Here is an 18,468-nt window from a genome sequence, read left to right on the forward strand (position 1 = left end):
GTGGTGCCTCCAGTGGCACCGTGGGATCTAAATGTAGTTTTGGATTTTCTAAAATCTCATTGGTTTGAACCACTAAATAAGGTGGATTTGAAGTATCTCACTTGGAAAGTGACCATGCTTCTAGCCCTGGCTTCTGCCAGGAGAGTGTCAGAATTGGCAGCTTTATCTTACAAAAGCCCATATCTGATTTTCCATTCGGACAGGGCAGAACTGCGGACTCGTCCGCATTTTCTCCCTAAGGTGGTGTCAGCATTTCATCTGAACCAGCCTATTGTAGTGCCTGCGGCTACAAGTGACTTGGAGGACTCCAAGTTACTGGACGTTGTCAGAGCATTAAAAATATATATTGCAAGAACAGCTGGAGTCAGAAAATCTGACTCGTTGTTTATATTGTATGCACCCAACAAGATGGGTGCTCCTGCGTCTAAGCAGACGATTGCTCGTTGGATCTGTAGCACAATCCAACTTGCACATTCTGTGGCAGGCCTGCCACAGCCTAAATCTGTAAAGGCCCACTCCACAAGGAAGGTGGGCTCATCTTGGGCGGCTGCCCGAGGGGTCTCGGCATTACAACTTTGCCGAGCAGCTACGTGGTCAGGGGAGAACACGTTTGTAAAATTTTACAAATTTGATACTCTGGCTCAGGAGGACCTGGAGTTCTCTCATTCGGTGCTGCAGAGTCATCCGCACTCTCCCGCCCGTTTGGGAGCTTTGGTATAATCCCCATGGTCCTTTCAGGAACCCCAGCATCCACTAGGACGATAGAGAAAATAAGATTTTACTTACCGATAAATCTATTTCTCGGAGTCCGTAGTGGATGCTGGGCGCCCATCCCAAGTGCGGATTATCTGCATAAATTGTACATAGTTATTGTTAACTAATTCGGGTTATTGTTGAAGGAAGCCATCTTTCAGAGGCTCCGCTGTTATCATACTGTTAACTGGGTTTAGATCACAAGTTGTACGGTGTGATTGGTGTGGCTGGTATGAGTCTTACCCGGGATTCAAAATCCTCCCTTATTGTGTACGCTCGTCCGGGCACAGTACCTAACTGGAGTCTGGAGGAGGGTCATAGGGGGAGGAGCCAGTGCACACCACCTGATCGGAAAAAGCTTTACTTTTTGTGCCCTGTCTCCTGCGGAGCCGCTATTCCCCATGGTCCTTTCAGGAACCCCAGCATCCACTACGGACTCCGAGAAATAGATTTATCGGTAAGTAAAATCTTATTTTTTCCCTACTGCTGGTAACTGGCCGGGCAGACTCTGTGCTGTGAGAATCTGCCTGTTACATGGGAGACTCCAGATGGACCTGGCACAGGTGGCACAGGTCTGTGTCCAGCCTGGCAGAGTACTGGCACTGCAGCCCAGCCGCTCACAGGTGTTAGTAAGTAGGATCTGTCATCCGGGCTAGAGGAGTCTAGAACTGTCAAACTCTAACACGTGGAACACTACTCAGCCCTCCTTACAGCGTATACACCCCATGGGGGGCCTGAATCTGGAAGCAGCTCCTCCATGTCTCCTGTACAGTGCTGGGCCTTGTTTACATTTCATATGGTGGGGCTGTCTGCAATCTACAAGTGATTGTCTGCTAGTGGGACCCGGTTAGTTGAGTCCGTTGTACTCTCTTACTTGGGGTCCGCAATTATGCGCAAGTCTGACATTGCCAGGAGGATTTCTCGCAAAGTAAGGGGGCAATATTTTAGCTTGTCTAAAAAATAATAAAAAAATGTGTAATTTAAATGACAACGTGCCAGGCTTCACTGATCAACATAAAATGCTCTTACAGGATTCGGTGGACGCGGCCGAGGCAGGGGAGCAGGAAGATTCTCGGCACAAGGGATGGGGTATGTTGTTGTTCCACAGCTTTTCATGAGTTTCCTTCTTGAACCTCAGTGTGTTGAAATGTATGTATTGCTGTTCCAGGACCTTCAACCCTGCAGACTACACAGAGCCCAGCGCCCATGATGGCTTTGGGGGAAAACCAGAGGTGTGGGAGACTGGTCAGAGCGATGGAGACGATGGAACTGGTAAGTGTGGAATCACAAGGTCTTACTCGCTGTATGTCCCTGTTTCTGATCTGTTATGGGGAGGGTCCCATCTTCTCTCTTGTTTGTGTTTCTCGCCCTGTTGATGGTTGATCGGCAGTAGGAGTTGTTAGGAGCTCTAGAAGGCCTGAGATACTTCTAGTGTTAATACGGTTCTAAATCAGCCCGGTGATCTGTCTGCTGAATTCCTGCACTCAGTGCTGAGGTTCCATGATTAGCACTATGGGGCAAGCAAGAGGAGGGGTCAGCACACAGGAGTTTAAAGCCTTGATTAGTATATTGGGGGTCATTCCGAGTTGATCGCTAGCTGAAAATGTTCGCTGCGATTAAGTGAAAAAACGACACCTCTGCGTATGCGGCGCAGTGCGCACGCTCAACGTACTTTCACAACGGCCGATGTATTTTTACATAATGTCTACGGAAGCATTTCAGTCGCACTGCTGGCCGCAGAGTGATTGACATGAAGTGGGCGTTTCTAGGTGTCAACTGACCGTTTTCAGGGAGTGTTGGAAAAAACGCAGGCATGCCAGGAAAAATGCAGGCGTGGCTGGGCGAACGCAGGGCATGTTAGTGACGTCAAAACAGGAACTGAACAGTCTGAAGTGATCGCAAGCGCTGAGTAGCTCTGAAGCTACTCTGAAACTGCACAAAATTATTTTGCTGGCGCTGTGCGATCCTTTCGTTTGCTCTTCTGCTAAGCTAAGATACACTCCCAGTGGGAGGCGGCATAGCGTTTGCACGACTGCTAAAAACAGCTAGCGAGCGATCAACTCAGAATGACCCCCATTGTCATTATTGAGTAGTTTTGCAGCCTTTTTTTTTTTTTTTTTTTCCTCTTTCTGTTCACCCGTAGCCGCAAACTCTGAGGCTTTATCCGGGCATTTTTTGATGATGCTTCATGTTTTTATTTAGTGATAGTTATTTTATAGAGCGCACATTCCGCAGATAATTTACACAGTGTTTAGTCATTCACACGTGAGCTTACAGTCTATGCTTCTGGGAGTAGTTTTTATCATCCGAATACAATTATCCTACCAGAATGTGTTTGGATGGAAACCCACAAAACATGAGATAACATACAAACTCAATGCAGATAGTGCCATGGTAGGAATCTAACCCAATACCTAAGTGCTGTGAGGCATTAATACTAACCACAACGCCAACCACGCTACCCATATAGAACTTTTTTTTTTTTTTTTTTTAATATATATATATATATATATATATATATATATATAAATAAATAAATAATCATTAAACCCATTCTACGTCTTTCTGTTGAAGGCACATGGAGAAATTCTATTGAAGAATGGACGGCAGAGGACTGGAATGAAGATGTGAGTTCTGTTTAATAATGGTTTGTTCGCCACACCTGTGCGCACGTAGTTATCTACACCTGCAGCGCTGTGGTGAGCCGTGCTGCTCAGTCACTGACCCGTACCCCGGAAGATGCTCTGCTCCTCTATTATTACTACCCACATTTGTGTTCCCTTATTTCCCTATCAATTTCCTGACTGTAACACAGTTGGCATTAGTCTATTTTACATTTTCAAATCCTCTTAAGACGCCTGAGCATCATTGTAAGTGTGACGTTCTACAGCTGGAACATGCCTTTCTGTTTCTGTCCTGCAGCTTTCTGAAACAAAGGTTTTCACTGCTTCCTCTGTTCCCTCAGAGAACCACATCACCCCAGGACAGAGGTAAGCTGGGGGCTTACACAGTAGTTGAGATTGGAGGGGGTGCAGTTCATTTCTACGTGGTGTGCTGCTGGACTTCCCTGTGATGTCCGACTGTGCGCATTGCTGTTTATTGCTATAAGGGATCTCCCGTCCGTTGTACACCCCTGTGCGGTGCGAGGAAAGATTACACATATCTGCTCCAGGGGCACGCAGCTGTGCGTCACTGGGAATAGATCATACTTAAAAATCCAATGTTACAGACAGATTACTGTACTTTTTTTCAATTCTCTACATCACCCCCCCCCCCCCCCCAGTGTCATTAGAGTTTGCGATGCTAGATCCAAATGCCATGAAAGAAAAAAATTAATTGTACGTAGCTTTGCGATGAGCTTTGCGATGTTCATTGCAAATGTTTCTCCTTAACACTCTGACGGGAACACAGACTTTTCTGCAGCCAGGTACACTGGGATTCCACAGGCAATGCATCGGGGTGTAGAGTTGGATCTTGATCCGAGGCACCAACAGGCTAAAGCTTTGACTGTTCCCAGGACGCATTGCACTGTCTCCTCTATAACCCCACCTCCGTGCACAGGAGCTCAGTTTGTTAGTTGGTGCCTGCATATCACAGGTCACTTAACGGGGGCTGCGCTAGGCAGCCCTGAAAAGAGCTTTCTTTTTTTTTTTTTTTAGAAGACTTCAAGGGCCGCAGCACTTTATATGTCTTTATGACATGCTGTGCTGCAGCTCCATCACCTCCCTAGCAGCGCTGCATACTCCCGCGGCCGGTTCCCGGGTACTTGCAGCGGAAGCACACCGCCGCTGACGCTCTCCAGGATCGTATGGCTGCACATCAGGGAGGAGGTAAGAGGGTCCCCCAGGTGGGACCCGCCGGTAAATCGCGGTCCCAGGAGACAGAACGCATCGCTGGCGTGGACACTGTACTGCACAGGGACCCTACTGTAATCACCAGTGCAGGGAGCTCAGGTCGTATTTTAATAAATCCATTGTACATAGGCACCACAGTACCTGGCGGTGAGGATCAGCATAGAGGATAAGGCGCTGACCTGTAGCCCCTCCCCAGCTCCGGCCGCCGTCTACTGCTGGTGTTCCCGCCCTGGAGCTGCATTTCACTCTCCCTCACTCCCTGACAGATTTTGGCGCCATCTTTACACAAGTAGCTGGGCTGATTCTGGGACTGCAGGGCACTGTCTCCTCTGTAAATATCCGCCTGCCTCATCAGCGCTGTGCCTTTACAGACACTTAAGTATTCTACGTGTCATTTTAGACCGTGTTAGTTAAGAACAAGTGTAATGCTACCTGAATATTTAGTACAAGTATTCTGGGATATACATCCAGTATCTACTATGCATTTTTATATATATATATATATATATATATATATATATATATATTAGTGCTACACAGTATATACTGTCTTGTGTTTCTTACTGTGTATTTCAGTCACCTCATACCGCTTTAATTCTCTGTCTGTGTCCTGTATTTACTATCACATAAATCAGTGGGGTTGTTTGCAGGTATTGTGTTTGTCTGGCTATATTATACTGTTACGCTCTACGGCTACATTCCATATAATGTCTGCCACACAGGGCGGGAAATCCCCGGATGCTTCTGCATCATGCAGTGCTTGCACCAAGGATTTACCTGAGGGGGAAGTTGTAACTGATGGTTTGTGTACTGGATGCCATACATCTCCCAGTCAGCCCGCAGCACCTGTGGTCAATCAGGAACCACCTTGGGCAACGTTTTCAGGTATGCTGAATACGCTTGTGACACGTCTTCCGTCCCCTGTGGAACCTCCCGTGCCATTGCAGCCTCATATTGTCCCTGTAGTTAATCCGCCCTGGGCGGACACTCTCTCTACCCAGTTACAACAATTAAATCACTCTTTGGTTAGATACAGGTCTACCCCACACCCTTCTGGGGTCAAGGGGTCATCTAAGCGGGCTGCTTCCTCCTCACAATCCTCTAATATTTCAGATAATTCTTCTGATGAGGATGGGGAATATACTGATTCGTCAGACACTGATACAGTCGCTGCTGACGAGGAACCAACAATTCAGGTTGATGTTCCTGACCTAGTGGAGGCTATTAAGCTGATTCTACAAATTGATGATCAGGTAGATCCCACTACTGCGTCTAAGAAACCTGATACATCAGAAGGTTAGTAAAGCAGTTTTACCACATTCAGACCATTTAATTGACATTCGTCAGGAATCCTGGTCGTCTCCAGGAAAGAAATTCTCCATGTCTAAAAGGATGCTAGCTCGTTATCCTATCCCTGTGGAGTTGAGTAACAAGTGGGAAACTGGCCCATCTTGTGGTTTCTTCTACTCAGCCTGTCACCACTGTCACCTCACTGAAGGAACCGACGGATAAATGTGTGGAGGGATGCCTGAAGTCTATTTACTCCCTTACCGGTGCTGTACATAGACCCACTATAGTAGCCTCTTCGGCAGCAAGAGAAATTGAAGCATGGGTTTAGGCATTAGAGGATGAGCTGCCTCAGGATATTTCTGAGACTGCCAGACAATATCTGTCTCACATTACCACAGCCTCCCACTATATTCAGGAGGCGTCCTCCGAGGCATGTGTAATGGCAGCCAAGGCGTCTACTACGTCTATCCTGGCTCGCTGAATTCTGTGGTTAAGGTCCTGGAAGGTGGACCTAGACTCCAAAAAGACCTTGGAGGTGCTCCCTTTTAAGAGAGACATCCTATATGGTGAGGATCTGAATAAGATTGTGACGGACTTGGCGACTGCTAAGACTGCATTCCTCCCAAGTACTAATCCTTCTGCACTGAAGGCAAAGAGTACTACTTTTCGTTCCTTTCGACCGCCAGGAAAAACAAAGGGTCAGGCGTACATGAGACAGGCTCGTACTTCCAAAACCACTAAGCCCAAACCTAAACAATCTTGGGCCGCCCGTCAGCCTGCATCCAAACAAGAGAAGCCTGCTGCATGACGGGGCGGGCCTCCCACTGGGGGATCCCAGGGTGGGAGGCCGACTTCTGCAGTTCACCACCCAGGCCTGGTTAAAGATCACTTCAGACTCCTGGATGCTGGAAATTGTCTCTCACGGGTATGCAATCTCTTTCAAGAGACGTCCCCCTCGCCAGTTCTGCTCTACGGTTATCCCTTCGGATCCGTTAAAAGCGAAAGCTCTACACTTGGTTGTGCGTTCGCTCCTGGATACAGGAGTGGTAGTGCCGGTACCTCTGTCCCAGAGAGGCAGAGGATACTATTCGACCCTGTTTCTAGTACCGAAACCAAATGGGTCTTTCTTTTTCATCCACTAGGGGTCACTGGAGTACTCTTGGGATATGGGCGGCGTAGCAGAACAAAGGCACTGAATATTTAAATTTAGAACTCTCCACCCCTCCATATCCCTAGAGTACCTCAGTGTACGAACCCAGTGTTTTTTCTGTGCTCAAAGCACTAACATCGGCTTGTGGGATTCCCACACTTGGATGGAAGATTTATTAATTTTTCATTTTGATTTTTTTTTTTTTTAATTTTTAATTTTACACTTAGCACATCCCTTCCCAGTTTCTGGAAAAACATGGGTCCGGGATGGTGCCGCTGCAAGGCAGCGCATGGCGTGTCGGTCCTCACAAAGAGCACCCTCACAGCCACAGGCAGCCCACTGTCTCCTGCAACAGCTGGACGGAGCTTACAGAAAGAAGCCCCGTCACAGCCAGGAAGAAATGATCAAAGAGCTGGACGGAGCTTACATACAGAAGCCCCGTCACAGCCAGCAAGAAGTTATCAAAGACGAGCTGGACGGAGCTTACAGAAGAAGCCCCGTCACAGCCAGGAACAAGCTGGACGGAGCTTACAGAAAGAAGCCCCGTCGCAGCCAGGAACAAGATGACTTGAAAGCTGGACGGAGCTTACACAGAGAAGCCCCGTCGCAGCCTTGAATAGGAGGAAGGTAAGCTGGGGAACGGGGCGGTCAGCGCAGGCTGCCGCCCCGCTAGGTGGGTCACAGTGAATGCCGCTTCCACGCACCGCCCGCCACAGCGCCCAGCCGCTACGTCTGAGACTCGCTCCAGACGGCAGCGCTACGTCCGCCCGTCCCAGCCGCTCCGTCCGGCCGACAACATCCACCCGCAGACGCTCACTAACAGCGTTAACAGGGTGACAACCGGGCCGCTGCTCCGTCCGACCGCCCAGCACCGCAGATGCCAGCCTCCCTGCAAGCCTCCCTGCAAGTCTTCCCGGCTGTTCCTGAGAAGACACAGTGTTACAGGGGGGAAGGGGGGCGGTGGAATCGGGCGACTCACTGCTGAAGGGGTATGTAAAATACATATATAAACAGCAGTTATATATGCAGCCAGAGGTGACAGTAAATAATGCAGACATGTATTATAACCTGTCCTGTGATATCAGAATATTAATGATTATCATGTATAATAGGCTATTGAGCCTATATATATTAATATCTGTGATGATCACTGTATAATAGGCTATTGAGCCTATATTAATGTATGTGATTATCACTGTATAATAGGCTATTGAGCCTATATATATTAATATCTGTAATTATCAAATAGGCTATTGAGCCTATATTAATGCTGTATAATAGCCTATTGAGCATATATATATTAATGTCTGTAATTATCATAGGCTATTGAGCCTATATATATATATATATATATATATATATATATTTATTCATAGAGCATGTGTTGTACCCATACTGTGATTATACTGTATAAGAGGCTATATTAACACTGAACAATTGTAACTTGTTCAGGTGATTATCACAGTCAGCATGGCAAAGGGGCCATTTTAACATGCTTCCTGTTGTTTTTCCAGTTTGTAATTCTGGAACATTCCTGCCCTACATCTCTAAGCCACCAGAGGCGCAGGGGTGTTAGTGGGAATTTGGTTCGGGTTTCACATGCCCATGTGAATTGCTTTTCACATAAAGAATACTCTGGTTTCTCTTCAGATCGAATAAAGCTTTCGCTTTTTACTACAGATTTCCGTTGAGAGAAACAACCATGAGTTTCATATAAATATGCTTTTCAGCAATAAAATATATATATGATAATAACTTCAATAAGTCGTGCAAGTGTCTGTCCGTTGACTATTGTGGTGTCTGTCTGCATAGCGAGTAAGGCTCTAGCGCAGACTAAAAATTGCATTGGCAATTCAAATTAAAAGAGCGGTAACGGAGTCTCGGAAGTTACTCCACCAGCACTAACGAAGGACAGTCTTTCCAAAGGGCCAATTTCCCTTTGGGTACCAGGGTGTTTATTTAACTGGTCTTATAATTTAATGCACGATTCTATGTCAAATCTCACACCGATAACTACGAGTGAGAAGGGTACATTAGTCCAGCACTCAGATAGTGCGGCCCAGTGAGTCAATGTCTACGTTTTTACAGAGACTAAGTAGACTCTAACCACTATTTAATCGTTTCCAAAATGACGCGATCCGCCATTGGTAAATGCGTCTGTGTCAAACATTATAAAGACCCAAGATACATTTGGGTCACTAGACTATGTATGGAAACAATAAACTGTTAAAAGAAGCTGCAGAGTATATCTGTAAAGCTTCTGCTAACGCCGGTTACTTCGATTCTCACTTTTCATCGTCGCTAGTTTAAGCGCGACAAGGCCAGAGCTTGTTTGGTCCTAAATTTGATATTCAGCCATTACCGCATCCAGTATCAAAACGGAAATACTTGTGCCGGCGTTTAATCCCTTTAGACTTCAGTTTTTTCAAGGCGGTGGTACAAAACAGTCACGCCTTGTAACGACACGACGCTACAGTCAGCAAGCCAGTGGCTTGATGACCTCTTAGGCCATCTCCATTTTCCAATGTGGAAGCGCGTCTTTACACGTTACATTTGCGGGGTTTCCAGACATCAACTCATGGATGTCTCAGCTATTTACAGATTAAAGGATAAGACTGCCTCTGTCGAACGGTTTGGCAGGTTGCCATTTAGTCTCTGCTAGTTTTCATCTGTCTTTATAACCAGGCAGTAGTACACCAACAGAGTCAGGGTTACTTATTCCCCTCTGTTTGGGGTAACAAAACCAGACAGCTCCGTCGCAGTCTCAATCAGCAAGTCACTTAATGCAGTTTGAAAATGGATTTTCTGCGGTTAGTATTTGCATATTGGAGCCACAAAATTGCATAATTTCACTTGATCTTCACAATGCGTATTTACCCATTCCGGTTTGGTCATCACAGGTTCTAGCGTTTGCAAAACGCCACAACCATTAACCATTTCAGGTCTACCATTTGGCTTCTTGTCAACGCCTCGGGTATTTACCAAAGTGATGTTGGTGATGATGGCTCATCTCAGAGACCTGCCAGTGACAATCGTTCCATACTTAGACGATCTGCTCATAAGAACTCTGTCTCAACAAAGTTCCTTTAACTTGCGCTACTAATGTATACTGCGGTGGCAGATCAAGTTCAAAAATAATCGCATCTAAAAATACGGTAAATCGAAGACATTTACCTACTACACCAGCAAGAACAAATGTACATCTAGTAATTAGTGCAAAACACGCACACTAGCGGTACATTGCTGTATTCGCCTGTTAAGAATAATGATGTGTTTCAAAGCGATTTAGTTCGCCGGCCTTCACTCGCGTTTCCCACAGAGGGGCGAGGGTGTATATAATCTGGACGAGAGTCTCAGAGGTTCAGGAGTTGTAGTTAAAAAAGATCAGCGACAGAGGTTCTGAAACGGATCACGACAGATTGCTGTCGATAAATGTCCTGGAACTCCGTGCATTTTACAATGCACTACATGCTTCGCTTTCAGTCTGACCAACAGTCAGACAACGCAACGGGAGTTGCATACACAACAACCAGGGAGAACCAAGAAGCCGCATGGCAATGCGGCAGGTAACTCGAATCCTCAATTGCCCAGAACACCATTATGTGATAATGTCAACGGGGTTCATTCCGTGAGTGGACATCTGTTAGACAGATGATCTCACCCGTCAGGATTTAGATCCTGAAAACTGGACATTAAATCCAGAGGTGTTTCATATGTGAGTCCACAGAAGGGGGTTACCCTCAGGTATACATGATGGCATCTCGCCACAATTACAAAAGCTCAGTATGTGTACAAAACAACAGATCACAAGGGCAGTGGCGGTGGAGTCTCTCACATTCGTGTGGTCATTCAGCATCGTGTATCTGGCTCCACCATTTTCCGCTGCTCTCTCCGTTGCCAAAACGGATCATAAGACAGTTCGTCACAGTCATACTAGTGATATCTCATGGGTTTCGGAGAGCTTGCTTCTCGAATCTCCAAGGAATACTTGCACACGATCTTGGCCCGCTCATAATACGTCCAGCCTGTTACAACAGGGAATGTTCTTTTACCCATAGTTACCTATGTACCTATTACCTATGTACCGCAGCTGCGGTTGACGGGGTGAGGGTTCAGACCGCCCTCTTAAGAAAAGAAATAGGGCATTACAGTATTATACCAACCATGTTACGAGCTAGTAAGCCGCTTAAGGCAGCTCATTATTACAAAATTTGGTGTGCTTACATAGGTGGTAAAGCTCGGAAGTTTCCGACATCATCCTTCAAGTTACCCGTATTCTGTTAAACGGGGTGGGATGGAAAACTGCGTTTATCTGCACTGAGGGTGCAGGTATCTGTGTGGTCAACTTATTTTCAAAGACGTTTGACTCTATTGCGTCTGTACACACCTTTCTACAAGGTGTCATCAAAGTGCAGCCTCCATTTATCCCACCTACAGCGCCAGGTGACTTGAGGTTGGGTTCAGATTTCTTACAGTTTTCATATTTTGAACCCTTACAATAAATGGGGATTAAGTTTCTCACTTGGGAAAACATTTTTCTTCTAGCCTTAGCTTCGGCAAGGGTTTTGTTTTCATATTTGGGTGCCTTGTATTCCAAGCCACCGTATTTGAGTTTTCTCATGACAAAGCAGATCTTCGGACGAATTCCGCTTTCTTATTCTTCACATCAATAAACCAATAGTGGTTCCTGTGTTGACAGCACATTCTAGAATTCTGAATGTGGTACACGCATTACGCGTTTATATATGTTCCGAACGTCTACAGTACGTGATACGGATACGTTGTTTGTTCTCTATAATGCTGCCAACTGGGGTTAGCCAGTTTCTCAGCAGACATTATCCAGTGGGATAATAATGACTACAAGTCAGGCTTACTTTAAGGCTAAGTTACAATCGCCTACGTCAGTAATAGCTCATCCCACAGGTTCTGTGGGAATGTCAGACCCAGCGGGTCGTGGAGCGTCTACGACGCGGCTACATAGCCTTCAGTGCACCACGTTTGTGCACGTTTACACGTTATGAATGGTTGCGGCATCAGCATCTAGCTTTGGCTGCCTACTGTTACAAGTGTCAAACAGCTCTCCCGCCCACGAGGGAAGCTTTGGTACGTCCCAAGAGTACTCCAGTGACCCCTAGTGGATGAAAAAGAAAATAGGATTTTGGTACTTACCAGGTAAATCCTTTTCTTTGAATCCATAGGGGGCACTGGACGCCCACCCAGAGCAGTTTTACCTGGGTTGTTTTAAGCTCAGAGGAGCTTAGGGTAACACGTTTTACCTGGTTTGTATTAAGCTCAAAGGAGCTTATGGTAACACATTTTAACCGATTGGTTCAAACTATAAAGGTCTATCGGTTATGCTGTCAACTGTTTAGTTGACACTAACGTTATGGGTCAACTTTGTTGTTGTCCGTTATGTTATAGGAATTCTCCATTGTCAACCTCTCTATAGTAGTTCGCTCAGTAAAAACACTGGGTTCGTACACTGAGGTACTCTAGGGATATGGAGGGGTGGAGAGTTCTAAATTTAAATATTCAGTGCCTTTGTTCTGCTACGCCGCCCATATCCCAAGAGTACTCCAGTGCCCCCTATGGATTCAAAGAAAAGGATTTACCTGGTAAGTACCAAAATCCTATTTTCCGGCCTACACTCAACCTCAAAACATTGAACAAATTTGTGAGGGTGTCCAAATTCCGTATGGAAACTCTGCACTCTATTGTGCTGGCCATGGAACCCGAAGACTATATGATATCCCTGGACATACAGGATGCTTACCTGCATATTCCTAATGCCATATCGCGTCAGCAGTACCTACATTATCAATTCCAGGCTCTGCCATTTGGATTGTACATGGCCCCTTGGATCTTCACCAAGGTAATGGCCGTGATGACGGCCCATCTCCGTTGTCACGTAATCAGGATCCTGCCATATCTGGATGACTTGCTGATCCTGGTGGACTCCCAAGATGGTCTCCTCAGTCTCTGGAATGGACGATCCAATTCCTACAATCCCACGGGTGGCTCATCAATTGGAAAAAGTCCTTGCTGATCCCTGCTCGGAGCATGGTGCACCTGGGGGCACTGCTGGACACACACAGCCAGAGGCTGTTTCTGTCTCCGGAGAAAGTCCTGAAACTTCAGGACAGGCTCAGATACTTGCTTTCTCGCCCAAGAGTGACGATACATTCGGCGATGCAAGTTCTAGGTATCATGGTCTCGGCTTTCGACATGGTAGAGTACGCTCAATTTCATTCCCGCCCTCTGCAGAGATTAATCCTTGCCAAGTGGGACGGCCTGCCTCATCGGATCAGGTCCCAGATGATCTCCTTGACTCCGGAGGTTCGTCTGTCACGAAGCTGGTTGCTACAGGACCAACAGTTGAGCAGGGGCCTTCCCTTCTCGATCCCCAACTGAGTGCTACTGACTACGGATGCCAGTCTGAGGGGTTGGGGCGCGGTGCTGGAGCAACACTCTCTCTAGGGTTGGTGGACCATGTAGGAATCGCTCCTCCGATAAACATTCTGGAACTGCGGGCAGTGTTTAATGCTTTGACTCTTGCCCTACGTCTGATACAGAACAGGCCTGTTCAAGTACGATCAGACAACGCCACCACGGTGGCATACATAAAACATCAAAGCGGCTCTCGAAGCCGCATGGCAATGATGGAAGTGTCAAAAATCCTTCGTTGGGCGGAACGCCATCTGCCAGCAATATCGGCAGTGTTCATTCCGGGAGTCCTCAACTGGGAAGCAGATTTCCTCAGTCGTCAGGACGTGCACGCCGGATAGTGGAGTCTTCATCAGGAAGTCTTTCAACTCCTAGTGGACAAGTGGGGTCTACCAGATGAAGACCTGATGGCGTCTCGACACAATCACAAAGTTCAGGTCTTCGGATCAACGACCAGGGATCCTCAAGCAGCATTCATGGACGCACTGGCAATTCCATGGAACTTTCCATGTTCCCGCCAGTGTCACTCCTGCCCAGGGTTCTGTGGAAGTTCAAGCAAGAAGGAGGAATACTACTTCTCGTCGCTCCAGCGTGGCCCAGACGGCATTGGTTCTCCAACCTGCAGGGTCTGTCGATAGAGAGTCCTCTTCTACTTCCTCAACGCCCAGACCTCCTCGTTCAGGGCCCTTGTGTCTGCCCGGACCTGGCCAGACTGGCTTTGACAGCGTGGCTCTTGAAGCTTCACTCCTAAGATCCAAAGGATTTTCTAAGGCGGTTATCCAAACTATGCTAAAGGCCTGCAAACCGGCTTCTGCACGGATTTATTATAGGGTCTGGAATTCTTACTTCACCTGGTGTGCTGCTAGGAATTACGGTATTTAAAAGTTTAGTACTTCCAGACTTCTGGCTTTTTTGCAACAAGGCCTGGACTTAGGACTTCGTCTAACCTCCCTCAAGGTTCACATATCTACTTTGTCGATGTGGTTTCATCTGAAAATTGCCTTTATTCCTGATGTTCATACATTAACTCAGGGAGGTTGAATTCGCAATACGCCCTATGTCCCTCCTGTGGCTCCATGGGATCTGTCTGTTGTCCTGAATGCCCTGCAAGAGTCTCCATTTGAACCTCTTGAGAAGGTGGACCTTAAATGGCTCACTGCCAAGGTCCTCTTTTTGCTGGCTATTGCCTCTGCTAGAAGGGTTTCGGACTTGGGTGCTTTGTCCTGCCGTCCATCCTTTTTAATATTCCATCGTGACCGGGCAGTTCTCAGAACTCTCCCAGGTTATTTTCCTATGGTGGTGTCCTCTTTTCACCTTAACCAGGAGATTGTGGTTCTGGCCTTCATCTCTTCTGACTTGTCCTCCAAAGAGCGGTCTTTGGATGTGGTACGGGCTCTACGTATATATGTGGAAAGCACTTCCTCTATCAGGAGGTCAGATTCCCTTTTTGTACTTTTTTGGTTTTCACAAACGTGGCTGGCCTGCGAATAAGCAAACTTTGTCCAGATGGATTAGAATGGTGATTGCACAAGCTTATGCGCAAGCCGGTCTCATGGCTCGTGCTGCTATTAAGGCCCATTCTACTTGGTCTGTTGGATCTTCTTGGGCGGCCCGCCGCGGTGCGTCCGCAGAACAATTGTGCAAGGCCGCTACGTGGTCCTCAGTGAACACGTTCTTTAGGTTCTATGCCTTTGATACTTCCGCCTCCCAGGATGCTTCCTTTGGACGCCAGGTTCATGTACACGCTACAGCACGTCCCCTCCCATGAGGAACTGCTTTAGGACATCCCCGATGTATTCCCTGTGGAATCCCAGTGTACCCCGCTGCAGAAAAGGAGATTTATGGTAGACTTACCATGGTTAAATCTTTCTGCGAGGTACACTGGATTCCACAGGGCGCCCACCCTGACGCACTTAGCTTCTTTGGGTTTGTATGGCATTAGCCGCTGGTCCCTTCTCCTGTCGTGAGAATGTGGTTCTCTGTAACTAACATCTGCCTTCTCTCTTACCTGCTACTGCATTGGACTGGTTAACGAAACTGAGCTCCAGTGTACGGAGGCGGGGTTATAGAGGAGTCCATGCAATGCATCCTGGGAACAGTCAAAGCTTTAGCCTGTTGGTGCCTCTGGATCAAGATCCAACTCTACACCCCAATATATTCCCTGTGGAATCCAGTGTACCTCGCAGACAGATTTAACCATGCTAAGTCTACCATAAAATCTCCTTGTAGTCAAAGCTACGTGTCCGTTGTTACGGTTTAAAGGGTTCCACTGTAATGTGTAACAGGGGTTGTTCCTCTTATAAAAGCACTGAATGCAAAGCATATACTTGTACCATTGATCGCGGCTGACAGCTGAAGACCTGTCCATTAACGTGCATTGATTTGTGCTTTCAGCATTGACTTGGTAGCCTTACTCCAGAAGCCGCAGTCAGGCAGCGAAACGGAATCTGTGGCTTACGACGGTCCCGCTCAGCAGCAGAACTTTGGCCAGGCCCTGGTGTTCACCAACTCCCAGCACAGCTCCCAGAGCGCACCGGCAGTCAGCAGCACCAGTGCGGTCAGCAGCTTCACTCCTCAGAGTCTGGTAAGCGGGATTCATTCTGCCACGTCCCCACCGTCATTTGCAGAAATCGTGCACTGTCACTTTGTACGTCGGATGTGACGATTGATAGCGCCTAGAGAGAATTAGGTGCAGGGAGGTCGCTCGGAGCTCAGACTGGGCTGATCATGTTCTCCTATATCACCTGGTTTCTGTTTCTCTTCTCCCGTAGTCGTCTGTCCTTGGCTCTGGGTTTGGTGAGCTTGGGTCTTCAAAACTGACAAACTCTGCCGGCTCCCAGATTCTGGAGCAGCTGAAGAGTCCGGGATTGGGGCAATTCACATCCCAGAATTCTCAGCAAACTGGCAGCAACACAACCTCCTCTTCTTCCTGGGACATAAAGCCTTCTGCGCCACCGTCATCGGTCCTCGCTCAGTTTGGTAAGGACCCTTCTTTCTCCATGAGCCCAGTATGGCTATAGTGTTTCTCGATGGTGCTATGTTTTATGCAAGACTGCTTTGTATGGTTGTATATATTGTAACTTTAGACCAGGCAACCTGGGTCCTGGAGGCGCACTAACAGGCCAGGTTTCAGGGATATCTATGCCTGAGCGCATGTAATTAAATTAGTACCTCAGTTATTTTGATTCAACCATCTATGCTAAAGCCTGGATATCCCTAAAACCTGCACTGTTAATGTGCCTTGAGGACCGAGGTTGGGAATGCCTGTTTCAGAAGATAAAAAATGGCAGTAATTCTCTATCTTGACTTAACCTTGACCTTTTATTGGGGGAGGGGGTTGGAGGACAGTCCACTTTGAAAATAAGTGATATTGCCTGTTGAAAGCTCAGAAACACACTGTTGCACGCTGCAAATGACTGACTACAATTGCCACCGTGGGGCTGATCGGTGCACTTCCTTTCTACTGTATGTTTACACTTCTTGCTGAACCAATTATTCACAACCTGTATGTCAAATGGCAGCTACAGTAGTTTAGTTTGCATTGTCAACAGGCGATTTCAGGCAGAAATCATATGTCATGTTTTCCGGTCAGTTGTACCCAGTGCATTCTTTATTACCGTTAAGACAGAATTTCCAACGGCTTCTTCCAGGCTTCATTAAACTTTACTCTGATTTATGATTAAAGCAACACTGGTGTATAGAACTGCACATATGCAACAAAGCGTCTTATTATAAACCGTTTCATCATTTCTGCACTTTTCTGTGATTGTGATTTGTGTGCTTCTGTGTAATTTTCCTGTGGCCTCTAGACCTCGTGCTGCAGGATGCTAAGGTATCATGGACTATTCAGTGCACAGTGATGTATTTATTTCCAAGCACATATCTGAATTCCGTGTGTGGAGAGTAGCAGTGCTGAGTGCTCTGAAGGTCCTGAGTGCTGCTAGGTTTTCGTATCCCTCCACCAAGACGTAAAGACCCCCTCCCTTGTGAAACCACTTGTCCTGTGTTCCTCAATTCAGATTTCAAATCCCAGCCAGAGCCCTCGCCGGTCCTGAGTCAGCTCGCTCAGCGGCAGCAGCACCCGATGCAGTCTGTGCCAGCGCAACCTCCTGGACTGGAGACCTTCTCCCCCCAGGTGAAGCTGCGGGAAACCTCTCCGGTGGACAGCACCACCAGCGTCGGCAAAATGCTGCAGCTCCCCAGTCTGTCCCTGGACTCACAGGCAATGTCTGCCCAACAAACGCAGCAGCAGAAGCACCTCAAGCCCCAGAAACGGAGGATACCACCCACTTCAAAGGTCAGCAACTTGAAGACCAGTCCTTTGTATCCCCCAAGCTGCAGTAGTAGTTCAATGTTCTGATTTTATTCTGTTTTGTTTTATCAGTTTATTCTAATACTTAACGCGGTCGAGTTGTGTAATTTTGCTAGGGATTTTCCTAGCGACCTCTGCTCTGGGCGGTTATAATATAATGGGCTATTCGGAACACAGTGATGTTTACTTTTCCAAGCACATATCTGAATTCTGTGTGGAGGTCAACAGTTCTGAGTGATCCGGATATGCCCTTTTCTCCTTCATCCACTACGGGACACTGGAGCATATATACAATGGGGTATAGTCGCTGGATGATTGGAGCCTGTATCAAAGCTTGGAGAGAGAAAAAGTACCAACCAATGAGCTCCTAACTGTCACGGTACAGAATGTTTTTGAAAAATGAGTTGGGAACTGAGTGGTTGGTACTTTATCTCTCTCCACTTTATCTTTCTCCAAGCTTTGATAGATCCCCTCCTTTGTTAATTATTACCCCATTTGTTCCCAATTGTGTTTTGACATTGGTGAAATGACGTCCAGGGGCCATGGTGGTAATGTTAGGCAGGATTCCTGCCGCTACACAAGGTATCCTGTTCTATATAGCTGAATGGCAAATTCCAGAGTGCACTAAGGGGGGCATTCAGACCTGATCACATGCTGCCTTTTTT

General features: G+C 47.0%; 1 protein-coding gene and 3 non-coding genes across 13 annotated transcripts in view; all 4 read left to right on the plus strand.

Moving 5' to 3' along the window:
• Positions 1 to 18,468, plus strand: part of UBAP2 (ubiquitin associated protein 2) — a 186,256-nt gene that overhangs the window by 69,610 nt on the left and 98,178 nt on the right. For all 10 annotated transcript variants that reach the window (XM_063957893.1, XM_063957859.1, XM_063957926.1 and 7 more), the window contains exons 7-13: positions 1,785 to 1,842; positions 1,922 to 2,025; positions 3,328 to 3,380; positions 3,676 to 3,743; positions 15,886 to 16,075; positions 16,263 to 16,470; positions 17,511 to 17,788. In XM_063957893.1, the coding sequence (XP_063813963.1) occupies positions 1,785 to 1,842; positions 1,922 to 2,025; positions 3,328 to 3,380; positions 3,676 to 3,743; positions 15,886 to 16,075; positions 16,263 to 16,470; positions 17,511 to 17,788 (959 nt within the window). The remainder of the gene's footprint in view (positions 1 to 1,784; positions 1,843 to 1,921; positions 2,026 to 3,327; positions 3,381 to 3,675; positions 3,744 to 15,885; positions 16,076 to 16,262; positions 16,471 to 17,510; positions 17,789 to 18,468) is intronic.
• On the plus strand, positions 8,678 to 8,798 carry LOC134932359 (U5 spliceosomal RNA). The gene has a single exon (XR_010179330.1). It is a non-coding gene; the product is annotated as a U5 spliceosomal RNA (small nuclear RNA).
• LOC134932873 (small nucleolar RNA SNORD121A) lies at positions 17,336 to 17,418 on the plus strand. The gene has a single exon (XR_010179517.1). It is a non-coding gene; the product is annotated as a small nucleolar RNA SNORD121A (small nucleolar RNA).
• LOC134932875 (small nucleolar RNA SNORD121A) lies at positions 17,968 to 18,048 on the plus strand. The gene has a single exon (XR_010179518.1). It is a non-coding gene; the product is annotated as a small nucleolar RNA SNORD121A (small nucleolar RNA).

Source organism: Pseudophryne corroboree, chromosome 1 (genome assembly GCF_028390025.1).
Source record: "Pseudophryne corroboree isolate aPseCor3 chromosome 1, aPseCor3.hap2, whole genome shotgun sequence".
NCBI classification, from domain to species: domain Eukaryota; kingdom Metazoa; phylum Chordata; class Amphibia; order Anura; family Myobatrachidae; genus Pseudophryne; species Pseudophryne corroboree.